Source organism: Oncorhynchus clarkii, chromosome 9 (assembly GCF_045791955.1).
Source record: "Oncorhynchus clarkii lewisi isolate Uvic-CL-2024 chromosome 9, UVic_Ocla_1.0, whole genome shotgun sequence".
Lineage (NCBI taxonomy): Eukaryota > Metazoa > Chordata > Actinopteri > Salmoniformes > Salmonidae > Oncorhynchus > Oncorhynchus clarkii.
In genome coordinates, this window is record NC_092155.1 from 25,804,273 (window position 1) to 25,821,732 (window position 17,460).

The window sequence follows — 17,460 nt, forward strand, 5'->3', positions numbered from 1 at the left end:
AACAGCCATTACCTCCTGGCAACGTTGCAAGAGAAGCCTCAATGTCCATATTCTACTTAGATGGATTGGTCTTGGCTTGAGGTGTGGCCTGTCCAGTGACTCCAATCCTCTGCAGCTTTGCAGAGATAACTAACACCACCTTCTGGGCAGCCTGCATGGCATATCGCCTGCCAGTATCACACAACACTGGGCTTGATTTACCTGAGCTGGAACAGGAGATGATCAGTGAGATGTCAGAGTTAACCTGACTCACGACATCTCTGACCACAGATCTGGTCAATCAAGGTGAGCAAAAAAGAGCAGGATTGATCTCCCAGAACCTGAAGAATTGTACCCTCTGTGATCCCAAAGAGGGCACTAAAAGGATCTGTAAGTCGAGCCTCTCCATGTGCCCTCTGCAACAAAGTCTTGGAACTTCAAAACAAAACACAAGAGTTGCTCAATCTTGTCTAATGTTTAACTACTCATCTCCACAAATTAATACTTTGAATTCAACTACATCACAATATTTGTCATATTTAGTTCTCTATAGATGTGGTGTCTGCCTTCCTTCTTCACCATAAAAACAGTAGTTCTTTATCTTTTCATTCTTGGAACTGTCAAATGCTGTTTAATGTGTGGAAAAAATTCACCTGAATTGAGTATGTAAACAGTGATGAGATTATTTGGGTCAGGCACTCAGTTGAAATGTGGTTGGTAAACATACCTTCTAGAATAAGTAATATTGTAATGTTGTGTGCCACTGCCACTCGCCCTCAATTCTCTGCTGTTGTAACTCTGTGTTCACACATCTCCAGGCTCTGCTCAAATTCAGTGGATGAGGGGTAGGGAGTCTTGACCCGTTGACTAAACTGCCAGGATTTTTGAGTAGACCTTCGTTCATCCTCACCACGTGTTCCTGGATGCTTGCAATGTTGGCACACTCTGATCCAGTCAGCGAGGGGGAGGAGCTAGCTTCTCTAGCAGCACCAAGCTTTAATATGTGTTCAAGGGCCGGGATGAGGATCTCTATATGGGAAGAACTGTTTTCGCTATCTTCCAAGCACATTTTGACAAGGTGTACTTTGGTCACCTGTTTCAATACAAAAAATAATTATGTTTATTTTTGAGAGGATGTTGTGTCAAGTGCTTAGTTAGTCGATATGACAAACTTTAATGTTAAACTTTCTATCAAATAATCGCACATCAAATGTTGACAGAAACTTACAGGAGATCAAATTCCCTCCTGAATCACTTTCCACTGCCTGATAAAGACAAGTAAACATGTTCAGTTGTTTTGTACTGGTTCAGACAGGTTTGTTGTATATTGAAAGATGTTGATTATACCAACAGTATCGGTGAGATTCGTCATGAAATTGATGAGGATTGGGAAGTAGACGTCCTTTTCCATTCCTGAGGGGTGAAGTAAACTCTTGCGTAATAAATGATTATCCCTAATGTGGAACATCAAGTCAAGCAGTCCTTTATTTAGCCAATACAAGAACAGATAGATTAAAACCTAGCAAATGACCAGAGGACCAATCGTACCTTCCTCTCTTTCTTCAGCTGAGCAACTGCCTCTTCTTCCTTTACCTCCTCCTCCATTTGTTTCTCTTGGTGACATTCTTCCAATTAAGTGTTGTTAAAATCACCATAGCACGTAGTGTTCATGAAGACATTGTAAAAATGATCATGTTTTTTTCCTCTGTAACACAAAGCTGCCATTGAATCAAGTTGTAAAACAAAAAAGTGCAGAAATGTGTATTTTAGGCTAGGCCATCTAGACACGTCTGAACCACGGACACAGTCTGCCTGAACTGTCTGAACTGCAGCAGCCAAAGTAGCCTACGGATAAACTTATGTTGACCATGATGTCATAATTATGTCATAGTGGACATCAACTGTGAACCCGGTGTCGTGTCTTTGGCTATGCCGGATTAAGTGATATGACATGCTATTCTATAAAATCCTTTCTCCATAATTAATATTACCTGATTGAGCTAATCATGTAAATGTAATTAACTAAAGAGTCGGGGCACCACGAAATAATATTTATAGAGCTGTTATCTTCCGAATAATCTCTTAAAGACCTAGTAATATTTTACATCAATAGCAGTCAATATTAATCGTCATCTTAATTCAGTCTCATCTGAAAGTTGTAAATTCTTGGTTATCTTCACGAACCCTGGCTAACAAGTTGAATCAGCAATACAAAATTGGGTTTAATTATTTATTTACTAAATACCTAACTAATCACACAGAATTACATATACAAAGAATGAATCATACCTTGATTACAAATTATATCATGAAGGAAAACGTCCCTAGTGGGCGGAACAGATATGACAGTTGGTTACACAAAGAAAAGGGGGATTGGTTTGAGTGAAAGAGCGGGAAGACTGAAGAACAAAGGGAGAAGCGATGTCTCTATCGTAAATACAGTATCTATTGCATTCTAAATTACCGCCCATTTGGAAAAGGAAAATGCAATAAATATTTACTCTGAGCTGCGCTTCGGTAGGTTGGAGGCTGATGGAAGGCCGTGTTGCCCAACCAAGTCCTTTGTCCTTTGAAGAATGTCTCTGGTGGTAAATTGAATACGTTGTAGTAACGTCGTTGTGTGGTAGACGGGTTCCTCTGTCTGTTCTTTCCTAGCCCACGTTTGCAGCTGCTGTTGCTAACTCAACGGCTAGGAGGTATCACTTCTGTAGTGAATAAGAGTTCAAAGTTCATACCATTCGCAACCAAAGCTCACATTGAGGTTGGCTTAGTTCTGTAGTTGACATGTTAGTCCTTTTAACGCAGAGGTGGCAGACCTCACGTACTTAGAACCGGAGGTTACATTTTCGTCAAGGCTTCATATAGTGGAGCGAGAAGGGTGTGTTTGAAAAGTTTTATAACCCATGACTCTTCACAGGGGCGGGCCACTGATTGAGCAGAGCCCTAACCTTATGAAAACCCAAATCTCTCATTTGGAAGCTAAAATTACATTTCATCTCTTCACCAGTAGTTTTATATTCAAACATTTAAATTGAACAACAATTCCATGTGAATCCGATAACTACAAAGTGCAGACTTTCCACTGTAGAGTTTATGTCATCCTATCATTGATGAGAATGTCTCAGATGACAACTGAACTGACATCATATTCATTAAGTACCACCGCATATGTTCAATTGGTCGGATTACCAGAATATAGTTAATTTCCCCCCACCTTCTGATGTTCCCAGAATCTTTATGTTAAACAAGGGATTTTCAAATGTCACATCTTTAGGGTAGAGAGAGGAAAAAGGGGGAAGAGGTTTTTATGACTGTCATAAACCTACCCCCAGGCCAACGTCATGACACCGGACAGGAACTTGCATGCAACCATGTCCCACTAAAAATATCCTAATACTGGATAAAATATCCTAGAACACTCTAATATTACAAATCTAATTGTATTGGTCACATACATGTGTTTAGCAGATGTTATTGCGGGTGTAGCTTGTGTTTCTAGCTCTGACAGTGCAGTAATATCTAAAAAGTAATATCTAACAATTTCACAACATATACCCAATTCACACAAATCTAAGTAAAGGAATGGAATTAAGAATATATAAATATATGGACAAGCAATGTCAGAGCGGCATAGACTAAGATACAGTAGAATAGAATAGAATACAGTATATACATATGAGATGAGTAATGCAAAATATGTAAACATTATTAAATTGACTAGTTTTCCATTTATTAAAGTCGCCAGTGATTTCAAGTCTATGTATATAGGCAGCAGCCTCTAATGTGCTAGTGATGGCTATTTAACAGTCTGATGGCCTTGAGATAGAAGCTGTTTTTCAGTCTCTCGGTCCCAGCTTTAATGCACCTGTACTGACCTCGCCTTCTGGATGATAGTGGGGTGAACAGCCAGTGGCTCGGGTGGTTGTTGTCCTTGATGATCTTTTTGGCCTTCCAGTGACATCGGGTGCGGTTGGAGTCCTGGAGGGCAGGTAGTTTGCCCCCGGTGATGCGTTGGGCAGACCGCATGTCAGAGTGTGCGCAACTGGTCAAAGGAAGTCAGGTGCAGGAGAGCAGAGATGAGTGAACAGGCACACTTTATTAAGGCAGAGGAAAACAGCCGGACACAATAGCGTCACAACACTCTATCCCAAGGAAAAAGTGAGCGCAACAAATTACACAAATAGGTACAAGTAACAAAACCACGGGTTACAAACAATACCCGGCGCAAAACCAGGCTGTAGTGTTACACACGTAACGAAACGAACAATACCACACACAGACATGGGGGGGAACAGAGGATAATATACACGTAGAGTAATGAGGGGATGTAAACCAGGTGTGTGGGAAAACTAGACAAAACAAATGGAAAATGAAAGGTGGAGTGGCGATGGCTAGAAGACCGTCACCGAACAAGGAGAGGGACCAACTTTGGCGGGAGTCGTGACACCGCACCACCCTCTGGAGAGCACTGCGGTCGCAGGCGGTGCATTTGCCGTACCAATTGTGCATCTGTAAAAGCTTGAGGGTTTTAGGTGCCAAGCCAAATTTCATCAGCCTCCTGAGGTTGAAGAGGTGCTGTTGTGCCTTCTTCACCACACCTTCTATGCGGGTGGACCATTTCAGTTTGTCAGTGATGTGTACGCAGAGGAACTTGAAGCTTTCCACCTTCTCCACTGCGGTCCCGTCGATGTGGATAGGGGGGTGCTCCCTCTGCGGTTTCCTGAAGTCTACGATCATCTCCTTTGTTTTGTTGAAGTTGAGTGAGAGGTTATTTTCCTGGCACCACACTCCCAGAGCCCTCACCTCCTCCCTGTAGGCTGTCTCGTCATTGTTGGTAATCAAACCTACTACTGTTGTGTCGTCTGCAAACTTGATGATTGAGTTGGAGGTGTGCCTGTTTGATTCCCTTGCGGAGGGAATGACAACACTGTTTGTAGTCTGCCATATTCCCGGTCGCCTTGCCATGGTTAAATGCAGTGGTTCGCGCTTTCAGTTTTGCGTGAATGCTGCCATCTATCCACAATGCACATTATAAAAATGTCAACAATTATTACACTCCCAGCCTAAATCTAGTCCAAATGACATTTAAGAGAAAGGTAGATATCATGACCTTGAAGCCTTATGGAAAGTTGGGTCACAGAGCAAAATACAATAGGTTTCAACCAATTCCGGTGCATGGGTAAAATCACCTGAGAAAGCCAAGACCGAAAAATAAGCCATATTACAACCTATGTGTTGTGATAATTGCATTGTTTGCCTTATAACTTGTTAGTTAATATGCATTGCCACCGTGATATAGGCCTAAGTCCGAGACAATAAGAAGACACAGTGGCAGAATAAATTCAACCACACCTTTGTTACATTACAAAACAAAAGAGTAACATCTGTCCGGTGGAGTCCACAAAGGATATTGCATGTAAAAAAAATTAAAAATGTTTCCGAAATATTCATGGTACTGATTTCTCTCTGTGTGTGTGTGTGTGTGTGTGTGTGTGTGTGTGTAAAGAACATGTTGACTCACCCTACTTGTAGAGAAACGCCAATGCCATCCTCCTCTCATGTTGACGAAAAGGTCTATGACGCTGTCGTAAAGTACACACTTTAAGTTTTTGTTGTCCTAGGCTACCTGGATAAAGCTGGTTGCTCGCTAGCCTAACTTCCTTTCATGGGCAACGATGAACCAGCTAGTTAACATTAGCCTACTGCATCTAGCTACATATTGAACTTCCATCCTCTCAGGCCAGGGGCACAATGTAGGAATTTATGGTTGGATCAGAATTAGCGTTATAATCATTGGCCAGTACGGAGAATTAAGTAAAACCACAAGTCCAAATCCCTATCTCACTTCCATGGCAAATTTCGGAAAGGCCAATTTTAGCAAGCTAGTTAGCCACTGGAGGAAAACAACACAACAAGACGCAACAATTCAATTTTTTTCTGTCAATGGCATTTGACTTTGATGTGATGTGATTGGTGTGAAGCCAATTCCAAACTGTCTTCCCTTGGCACTTTTTTTGCAGTGGGCTAGGACCATTCACCATTCATTTGGTCTCCCCTTTATTAAGGGAGGCCAAATTCCCTCTTGTTTCAATGCTATGGGCGGCAACAATATTATACTATTTTTGACCAGACAGCATCAGATAGATGGGCTGCACATACAGAGACAGAGGGGCGCTGTTTCGCTCACTCGCTTTCTCCAGTGAGACACATTCTGCCTTGTGCAAATTGAAGGAAAATTATGAAACAGAGAAAGGAAAGATTAATTATTTTTGCGTGTTATAATTGTGATTCGTACAACTATTGCAATATGTTTTGATTATTAGCCATACAGTTTCAGTTAATTAAAAGGGTTTTAGTATCTTACATTTTCTTCATCCATATTTGTGTTGAATTGCTCATGCAACTTTCTGTGGTTGGATGTAAATTGATTACGATGAATGGTTGGAAACCAAACTCGTCCTGGACATATTAACACGTCAATGTATGTTGTACATGGTATCACAAAGGTGTGTGATCTTTTGATGAGGCCTCCAAAAATGCTACCTATTCTATATCGCCCCCTCAATAACACAGTTGTGCCCTAAGCATCTATCGACACAAATGTTTTGCTGGTGTTAAAAAATAACATAAATGACAAACAAATATCCAAATGACCTAACTTCACACGATAAAAGCGAGGCAAGAAGCTGAAGAGAGGAAGTCACGATTAACAATTGAGACGGACCGCCGTTTTTCATTTGATAGGTTTCTGCCTCCCTCCAGTGGTATACTTTAAATGATACACCTTGTTGGGGTCACTGGAGCTAATGGTTGGCTCTGCTGCATACCACGTGACTCACATAATGCGGAAGAAATTGAGCATGTTGAAGAAAAGCTGCAGAGACTCGTTTCAAAACATTTCTGGTTGCATAAAAAAATGTACTTGCTAGTTAAAATGGTTGTGACAAGTCGAGCCTAGTAGTTCAGAAAATAGTCAAACCATGACTTAGGGAGGCACATTGTTTACTAGCCAGGCCAGCTGTCGATGTTGTTTTGCTGGCAATGAATAATTAGCTAGCTAACGTTTAAAATCACCCTTTGCCGCACCTGCTAGCTAATTGGAAAGTTTCCCCAAGTGAATGGGGAAATGGACCCTACAACATTTTCAGGTTTGTTGAATTGTTATGTTAATGTTTTTTATTGTCTGTAACGTCGACAAGCCTGACCCTGCCACTCTGGCAAGCTAACGGCTGGACAAATACCAATAGTTAGCTAAAATGTGCAAGGACTGGCAGTCCAATTCTGATCTTGTTTCACTAATTTGTGTTTTGACCAATCAGATCTCTGCAAAAGATCTGAAAAGATGTGGTTGGGCAAAAGATCAGAATTGGGCTGCCTGTCTAAACGCTGCCCGTGTGCTTGACACTCACACTGTACTTTCAAACATATAGCCAATTTGTTTTACAAATTGAAATGCCACATGAAAACAGTGGAGTGTACTAACATGAGCTGTCTAAATTCCTCCTCTGGTGACAGGTCCCCATCTCCCTCTATCCTCCCTGCGTCTCCTGGTGCCACCACTACGTCTGATGTCTGCATCCATGTGGCAAGTGGCACAGCAGCGTAACGTGATGCAGTATGGGAAGCTGGAGGAGTTTGTGACTCTGGTGACAGAGATGGTTCCGGAGCTCCTGACGCTCAAGCAGAGGGTCCAACTCATCCTGGGACTGAGAGCGAGGGTGAGACAGGTGGAAGTGTTGAGGGTTAGGAATGGTGTACGCAGTAGGGGTCAGAAGAATAACATAAAAAAGTCTACCACTTAAGTATGATGAAAGGGGTTACCTAGTCATTTGCACGACTGAATGTATTCAACCGAGATGTGTCTATCGCGTTTAACCTAACCCCTCTGAATCAGAGACGAGGGATGCTGACAGAAGATAGCTCATCACAATTTACTCATCTTCTGTTTACTCATGATCAGTTACATATTTGACTCTGTTTGTTTCCTCAGTATATAAGTTGTTCAGGCAACTGTTATTAATGCCTCCATCTTCTGTGTCAGCTGGTTCTTGAATTGTGTCGTGGTGTGGAGTCTAACCCAGCTGGCTACAAAACTATCCAGCCCCACCTGGACAGAATCCATTCATGCACAACACATAAAGGGGTAAGTAACCTGTAATATGTGTAAAACACACCAGTCTGGTAATGGCCATTCTACATTACCTAGTTCTCATTGTAGATGGTTGTTTTGTGTGTGATGTACATATTCAGAGCGAAGACAAGGAAGTGGAGGCCTCAAAGGATAACTTTGTGGAGCTGGTCCAAACTCTGCTAGAAGACTCGATGAAGAGGGAACATTTTTTTCAGGTGAGATGGCTAACATCTTTATGTCATAAATCCCTCTTTCAAATCAAATTAAAGTTTATTTGTCACGTGCGCCGAATACAACAGGTAGACCTTACAGTGAAATGCTTACTTACAGGCTCTAACCAACAGTGCAAAAAAGGTATTAGGTGAACAATAGGTAAGTAAAGAAATAGGGAAAAATAACAGTAGCGAGGCTACATACAGTAGCGAGGCTAGATACTGGCACCGGTTAGTCAGGCTGATTGAGGTAGTATGTACATGTAAATATGGTTAAAGGGACTATGCATATATGATGGACAGGGAGTAGCAGTAGCGTAAAAGAGGGGTTGGTGGGTGGCGGGACACAATGCAGATAGCCCGGTTAGCCAATGTGCGGGAGCAGTGGTTGGTAGGCCCAATTGTTGTAGTATGTACATGAATGTATAGTTAAAGTGACTATGCATATATGATAAACAGACAATAGCAGCAGCGTAAAAGGGGGGGGGGTTGCACATAATGCAAATAGTCCAGGTAGCCATTTGATTACCTGTTCAGGAGTCTTATGGCTTGGGGGTAAAAACTGTTGAGAAGCCTTTTTGTCCTAGACTTGGTACTCCAGTACCGCTTGCCATGAGGTAGTAGAGAGAACAGTCTGTGACTGGGGTGGCTGGGGTCTTTGAAAATGTTTAGGGCCTTCCCCTGTATGGCAGGCAGCTTAGCCCCAGTGATGTACTGGGCCGTACGCACTACCCTCTGTAGTGCCTTGTGGTCAGAAGCCGAGCAATTACCGTACCAGGCAGTGATGCAACCAGTCAGTATGCACTCGATGTTGCAGCTGTAGAACCTTTTGAGGATCTCAGGACCCATGCCAAGTCTTTCTGGTTTCCTGAGGGGGAATAGGCTTTGTCGTGCCCTCTTCACGACTATCTTGGTGTGTTTGGACCATTCTAGTTTGTTGGTGATGTGGACACCAAGGAACTTACAGCTCTCAACCTGCTCCGTTACAGCCCTGTCGATGAGAATGGGGGTGTGCTCGGTCCTCCTTTTCCTCTAGTCCACAATTATTGAGGGATAGGTTGTTATTCTGGCACCACCCGGCCAGGTCTCTGACCTCCTTCCTATAGGGTGTCTCGTCGTTGTCGGTGATCAGGCCTACCACTGTTGTGTCGTCTGTAAACTTAATGATGGTGTTGGAGTTGTGCCTGGCCATGCAGTCGTGGGTGAACAGGGAGTACAGGAGGGGACTGAGCACGCACCCCTGGGGGCTCCAGTGTTGAGGATCAGCGTGGCAGATGTGTTGCTACCTACCCTCACCACCTGGGGGCGGCCCGTCAGGAAATCCAGGATCCAGTTGCAGAGGGAGGTGTTTATCCCAGGATCCTTAGCTTAGTGATGAGCTTTGAGGGTACTAATGATGTTGAACGCTGAGCTGTAGTCAATGAATAGCATTCTCACATAGGTGTTCCTTTTGTCCAGGTGGGAAAGGGCAGTGTGGAGTTCAATAGAGATTGCATCATCTGTGGACCTGTTTGGGCGGTATGCAAATTGGAGTGGGTCTAGGGTTTCTGGGGTAATGGTGTAAATGTGAGCCATTTACCAGCCTTTCAAAGCACTTCATGGCTACGGACGTACGTGCTACGGGTCTGTAGTCATTTAGGCAGGTTGCCCTGGTGTTCTTGGGCACAGGGACTATGGTGGTCTGCTTGACACATGTTGGTATTACAGACACAATCAGGGACATGTTGAAAATGTCAGTGAAGGCACCTGCCAGTTGGTCAGCACATGCCCGGATCTCACGTCCTGGTAATCCGTCTGGCCCCGCAGCCTTGTGAATGTTGACCTGTTTTAAAGGTCTTACTCACGTCGGCTACGGAGAGCGTGATCACACAGTCGTCTGGAACAGCTGATGCTCTCATGCATGCCTCAGTGTTGCTTGTCTCGAAGCGAGCATAGAAGTGATTTAGCTCGTCTGGTAGGCTCGTGTCACTGGGCAGCTCGCGGCTGTGCTTCCCTTTGTAGTCTGTAATAGTTTGGGGGTCCTGCCACATAAGACTAGCGTCGGAGCCGGTGTAGTACGATTCAATCTTAGCCCTGTATTGACGCTTTGCCTGTTTGATGGTTCGTCGCACCTTGAAAGTGTCAGCTCTACCCTTTAGCTCAGTGCGAATGTTGCCTGTAATCCCATGGCCTCTGGTTGGGTATGTATGTACAGTCACTGTGGGGATGACGTCCTCGATGCACTAATTGATAAAGCCAGTAACTGATGTGGTGTACTCATCAATGCCATCGGAAGAATCCCGGAACATGTTCCAGTCTGTGATAGCAAAACAGTCCTGTAGTTTAGCATCTGCTTCATCTGACCACTTTTTTACAGATCGAGTCACTGGTGCTTCCTGCTTTAATTTTTTTATTGTAAGCAGTAATCAGGAGGATAGAATTGTGGTCTGATTTACCAAACGGAGGGTGAGGGAGAGCTTTGTACATGTCTCTGTGTGTGGAGTACAGGTGATCTAGAATTCTTTTCCTATAATTTTTTTCCTATAATTTTTTTCCCTCTGGTTGCACATTTAACATGTTAATAGAAATTTGGTAGAACTAATTTTAGTTTCCCTGCAACAAAGTCTCCGGCCACTAGGAGCGCCACCTCTGGTTGAGTGGTTTCCTGTTAGCTTATTTCCTTATACAGTTGACAGTGCGGTCTTAGTGCCAGCACCCATCTGTGGTGGTAAATAAACAGCCACTAAAAGTATAGCTGAAAACTCTCTAGGCAAGTAGTGTGGTCTGCAATTTATCACAAGATACTCTACGTCAGGCGAGCAAAATCTAGAGACTGACTTAGATTTCTTGCACCAGCTGTTGTTTACAAATATGCACAGACACACCCCCCCCCCCCCCCCCCCCCTGAGCTGTTCTATCTAGCCGGTGCAGCGTATATCCCGCTAGCTGAATTTCCATGTCATCATTCAGCCACGATTCCGTGTAACATAGAATATTACAGTTTTTGATGTCCCGTTGGTAGGATATTGGTGATCGTACCTCGTCTAATTTATTGTCCAATGATTGCCCGTTGGTGAGTAATATTGACGGTAACGGCAGCTTTCCCACTCGCCTTCTGTGGATCCTCACGAGGCATCCTGCCCTGTGTCCTCTGTACCTGCGTCTCTTCCTCTTGCAAATAATAACACCTTGTCGGGTGTTCGGAGAATGTCCTGTGCGTCCTGCTTGTTGAAGAAAAAAATACTTGTCTAATCCGAGGTGAGTGATTGCTGTCCTGATATCCAGAAGCTGTTTTTTTGCCGTAACATACGGTTGCGGAAACATTATGTACAAAATAAGTTACAAATAACATGAAAATACCCCACATAATCCAACAATAAAACTGCTGCCATTTATTCCAGCGCCATTTTCTGTTCAAAGGACTAGTATGACTTAATGGCAAATATTGAATATGATTACATTTCTACATGACTCTCCCTTTCTACTTCTGTGTTAAAGGAGGTGTTCCCTGTACAGTACAGCACTAGGTATGACACAGCACTACAGATACTGGTGTGGCAGTTCTTTGACAGACTGGAGGAGATGCTGCCAGTGCCCAGTTTTACACAGGTACTGACTCCATCTCCATCCTATTAGATCACCTAAAACATGTTGATGTTCATTTGTATACTTGCTTAAAATGTAGGATTTATTTTAATTTTAAAGGACCCTATTCCATGAATTAATAAACAACGGGGTAGTGGCTATGGGTCATGTGGGATTGGACAGCACTTTTCTCTGTTCTGCAGACATACTTATTCTTCTCTCCCTCTCAGACAGCATCCATTCTCAACCTGACCCCTGCTGACCTGGAAGAGTGTCAGCAGTCTTTCTCTGACCCTGAGCATCTGAAAACACTGCTGCAGCATCATAGAAATCTGGGGCACCTAAAAAAAGGTTAGGATCCCTCAGGTGATCTATTTGAACTTGTTAACCTCTGGGTAAAATACCTGTAGGGGATTCTCCTGAAAGAGAATGTGGAATTATTTGGATTCTCTCTCTGGCTAGGTTTCTATCCAATTGGCGACCGATTTTCATGTGAATATTCAAAAATCTGCATAAAGAAAATGTGGTGTTTCCACCAAACTGTGTTAATGCGGATATACAAGTAGGTGGGTGATGACACACTATACTTTTTGTTTTCATGTACCGAATCAACATCTAAAGTTCAATGTGTTTCCATCGCATTTTCAACATCACCGATAGTTTTGTCACAAATGTGCCAGACAACAGCTCGCAGGTAGGCTAGTCTACATGAGAATATTATACTTAAGAGCAAGGAATATTTGTCTAATGGCAGCTTAATATCGACCTTCATGTCACCACCTATATTTATTGGAAAGGAGCATCAAGCTCAGCACTGGGCATTTTCATCACCCTGTGAAGTTATTAAATAAATTATGTTGCTTAATAAACTGCATGGTTTCCCGGGTTGTAGTGGGAAGACCACACACCATATCACATGACCAAGTTTACTTCGATTTGGTGGTTACTATGTCAATATTTGTGCATAAAGTCGTTTCTCCCATAATACATCGTGCACCAAAAACTCCCACCATGTCAAACGAACAAATTATCTATGTCCTTTATAAAAAAGAGCTGTCCTGATTTTACATTTTATATACGGTATGACTTGCATAAAAACTGTGGATGTAAACGTGGTTTTTCTTCCAGATTTTTTGTTCTATGACTCTGATAACATCCTGTCCACGTTGTCCTTCCTCGCTCCCTCACTGAAGTCTAAACATACCAAAAGAGGCATAGAAGAAGGCACGGTGAAGAACGAGAGCGATGTGAGGAGAAAGGGAGAGAACGAAGAGGCTGAAGGACCGAAAGAACAGGAGAGTGGTGAGGAGGGACAGCAAGAAGTCAGTGGGGAGGACAAATACACCAATGAGGGAAGTGATGAGGGCGCTGAAAGACTGGAAGAGGCTGGGGAATCCTCTGGGAATTCTGGGCAGCAGAAACAGCCATCATTAGTGGCCGTCAATGGTAAGGAAATTCAGGGCGGATTACATTGCATACATCCATACACTGGCAAACTGAGTTGGTGAAGTTGTTTACTTTGTCCAGTAATAGAGTAGGGTCAGTAGTCGGGCTGTTGCCGTGACCGTATTACCGCCACATCGGCTGTCACGAGTCATGAAGGCAGTCAAATTCCATGTGACCGCTTAGTCACGGTAATTAGGCTTCTCCAAGCTCTGATGCTGCTGCTGGTCATTAGTAGCTTACTAAACTTGCTATCTGCCTTGTACTCAGCACTCTATTGTCCCTCTAATCACCCTGACATCAATGCAAATGTAATCAAAAATTTAATCAAACACTCCATGAGCTCATGTTGCGCAACATTTCTATAGGCTATGTAATTGCTCAAGAAAATAGAGTGATGGCCTCTACTAAAAAGAGGAGGATCCCATCAGCTTTCTATAGGTTAGGCCCACTATTTTTATTTCTCCACTTTCCTAATATTAAGCAAATTGCATATATTTACAACGGGAGTATAGCATATATTTACAATGGGAGTATAGCCTACCTGGTTGGGATGAAAATGAATCACGCGAAAAGCGTCCTCCATTTGCTATTTAAGTGCATAGATGACATGTGCTTTTTCGATACCGGTGCATGATAATGGTCCATTCTAAATCAAAACAAATTTCACACATATAATAAATAATATATGTGAAGACAAGATTAAATCAATAATATTCTGATAGGCTAATATTGTCACCCATCACTTGATGAATGTATGATGCCCAGCATAAGAAACAATGCATTATTTTATTTTAGCGACTTTTTCAAATAAAAGTTGTACACTTCATGTAGCCTAGCACATATGCCTATGTTTTAATAAGGTTTGTATCACAACTAAAGTGGCCAAATAACTTAAAATTAAGCACATTAATCTTCTTTTCACGGGGTGTAGACCCTAACTGGCAGACAGAAGCAGCACGTGAGTTTCAAATTTGGGGAAGATAATTTTCACCATTTTAAAAAGGCATTTTTATAATAAAATCAGTACATGCATAATTGCATTAGCAGGAACACACCATTATCAAAAGTGACCGCAAATGCAACATTTGCGCTTATAGCGTACTACCATGTGCGCATTACTGCTCTTATAATGTGAAGGAATATCCTAATAGCATAGCCACATCAGGACCTAACATAAGGACAACTCGGTATGCTATTCTGTTCTTCTGAAATAGACTACATTTTCTTCATATCATGTTTCTTTAGACCTGTCTAAAATAAATAATGGATTTATTGTGAAGGTGTAGGCTATATTACATGGATTAATTAGACTTTATTTACTTGACAATCATCAGCTGACAATTTTGTGACCGCCACAGCCCTAGTCGTTAGTCACTTGTATTTGAAGGATTTCTTGATGCACAGCTCCACTAGTTTTGATCTATTTAGTGCACAGATTCTATAATTGCACAGATTTCTGCATGAATAAAATCTAAATCTTTATATTATTGCCTCATCAACTACTGACAACAATCTGCAATGGAACTTTGAACTCACCAGCCCTTATTTCACCCTCCTGTGTTATCTACCTGCAGGACAAGCTAAAGCCAAGCCCCCCCAGTCCCAGGGCTTTTCCTGCTCACAGTGCCAATTCTCCAACAGGAGATGGCTCACCCTTCAGAAGCACATCAAGAAGAACCATCCAAAGGAGGACCGTGGGATCCTGGACTCTGGAGAAGCTGGAGCTGAGAACAACGTCCTGCCTGTCAGTGAGACAGAAAGCTCCTCGGCCAAGAAGACCAGGAAGAACAGGTACATCTGCTCCCAGTGTGGGAAGGGTCACAAATGTTCATATGAACTGAGACGACACGAAACCGTTCACTCTGAGGTGAAGCCCTTCCATTGTGACCAGTGTGAGAAGAGATACAAAACAAAGGTGGCTCTAAAACAACACCATCGAGTTCACACTGGAGAAAGGCCATATGTTTGCTCACATTGTGGCAGAGGCTTTAGGTCTGCAGGAACTTTACAATCACATGTACGCACCCACACCGGGGAGCGACCTTTTGTCTGTTCTATATGTGGGAAGGGATTTATTCAACATCAAATACTGATAGGTCACCTCCGGTGGCATAGAGGTGAGAAACCGTTCTTATGTACCGTTTGTGGAAAGAGTTTTAGTACTTCAGGTGCCTTGTTGGTACACTCACGAACACACACAGATGAACGCCCCAAAAGCTGTGAGCATTGTGGGAAGAGGTTTAGAAGATGTTACGATCTCACAATACATCGGCGGATCCACACTGGAGAGCGGCCGTTCTCCTGCACACAGTGCGACAAATGCTTCACGTCCCACAGCGACCTTAGCAGACACATGCGAATTCATACAGGAGAGAAACCTTACCAGTGTAAAATGTGCGATCGGAGATTCACTGAAAGCGGCAACCTGAAAGTACATCAGCGGGTTCATCGGGGAACAGCCACAAATGTACGGGTTTCAGTGTGTAATATCAGTACGGCCCACCACAAGTCACCAAGTGTGGCAAGAAAGAAGGAAAGAAAGAAAGACAATGTTCCACCACTCCTTGTTGGACAGGAGTTGCCGTAGCCACAGTGTATCATGTTCTAACAACACACATTTTGGAACAACGTTATGATTCCCGGGCCATAAAAATTGTATTTTTTATTTCATTTAAAGTTGACTTGCTAAGATAATTGGCTATTTTGTGATAGCGAGGCATTTAATGACAGCGTAATATGATTTCTCGTAATATTGATGTCATTGGTTACTTTATTTCTCAAGGTGGTAGCTTTTCAACACCATATATTAGGTAATCACACATACGTATTCACTGTATCCTGCCCACTCAGTCACTGAAATGAAAGCTTGTCAGGGTCGAACATTTCATAACGGATTGATACAGGAGTACTGTTATTGCAGAATTACACAGCAAGGTAATATTACATTTGTGGTGTGGCCCTCTGGACCTCATCGAAGACAGAATGTGGCCCCTGAAGAAAATTAGTTTGAGACTCCTGGTCTTGAGGGACATTGAGCTCTGTACAGGACTATGTTGGTGAAGATAGTGATGCTCGTTAGATCTATAGTTTGACTAAGGTGATTTGTCTAAACCAATGGTTCCCAACCAGCAAAACTTTTCCTCATCTTGATAAAAAAAATAACACTCACTTATAAACGTGACCTGTGGAATGCACATGGAATTTTGATTTGGGAGCACTCATGCTGGTCAGATAATACATTAAATGACACATGGTTACATCTGTATCTTTTTTTCAAGTCCAGTGCACTTTTGTATCATTTTGAGGGGTGCGCATCATGAGCAAAGTCATCTATCATTGAAAAAATACAATATATTTTTTTAAAGAACAAGCTAACTACTGATTTTCAGTGTACATATAGGGAAGGGAACTTGTACTGCACTGACTCAGAGGACTGATTGGCTAAAATACATGGATAATAAGATGGTAGTTGGAGCTGTATAGTTAGATTTCAGTGCAGCCTTTGATATTATTGATCATAATTAGTTATTGAAAAAACTCACTTTTGGCTTTACAATCACCTGCTATCACATGGTTGGAGAGTTACTTATCTATCCAATAGAACTCAGAGTATTCTTCAATGGAAGCTTCTCTAACATACAGTGGGGAGAACAAGTATTTGATACACTGCCGATTTTGCAGGTTTTCCTACTTTTATCATAGGTACACTTCTGTGAGAGGCGGAATCTAAAACAAAAATCCAGAAAATCACATTGTATGATTAAGTAATTAATTTGCATTTTTAATTTAATTTGCACTCCTCAGTAAAAGGCACATGACAGCCCGCTTGGAGTTTGACAAAAGTCACCTAAAGACTCTCAGACCATGAGAATCAAGATTCTCTGGTCTGATGAAACCAAGATTGAACTATTTGGCCTGAATACCAAGCGTCACGTCTGGAGGAAACCTGGCATCATCCCTACGTTGACGCATGGTGGTGGCAGCATTATGCAGTGGGGATGTTTTTCAGCGGCAGGGACTGGGAGACTAATCAGGATCGAGGGAAAGATGAACGGAGCAAAGTACAGAGAGATCCTGATCAAACATCTCTGGAGAGACCTGGAAATAGTTGTGCAGCCAGAGCCTGGA

General features: G+C 42.6%; 1 protein-coding gene across 1 annotated transcript; it reads left to right on the top strand.

The window, feature by feature from the left end:
• The first annotated feature begins 6,797 nt into the window (after positions 1-6,797).
• On the top strand, positions 6,798-16,589 carry LOC139416130 (zinc finger protein 34-like). Its single transcript, XM_071164451.1, has 8 exons — positions 6,798-7,127; positions 7,495-7,697; positions 8,021-8,122; positions 8,230-8,325; positions 11,800-11,910; positions 12,117-12,237; positions 13,015-13,332; positions 14,907-16,589. The coding sequence occupies exons 1-8, from the start codon at positions 7,106-7,108 to the stop codon at positions 15,917-15,919; spliced, it is 1,986 nt and encodes a 661-aa protein (XP_071020552.1). The 5' UTR covers positions 6,798-7,105; the 3' UTR covers positions 15,920-16,589.
• The last annotated feature ends 871 nt before the right edge of the window (positions 16,590-17,460 follow it).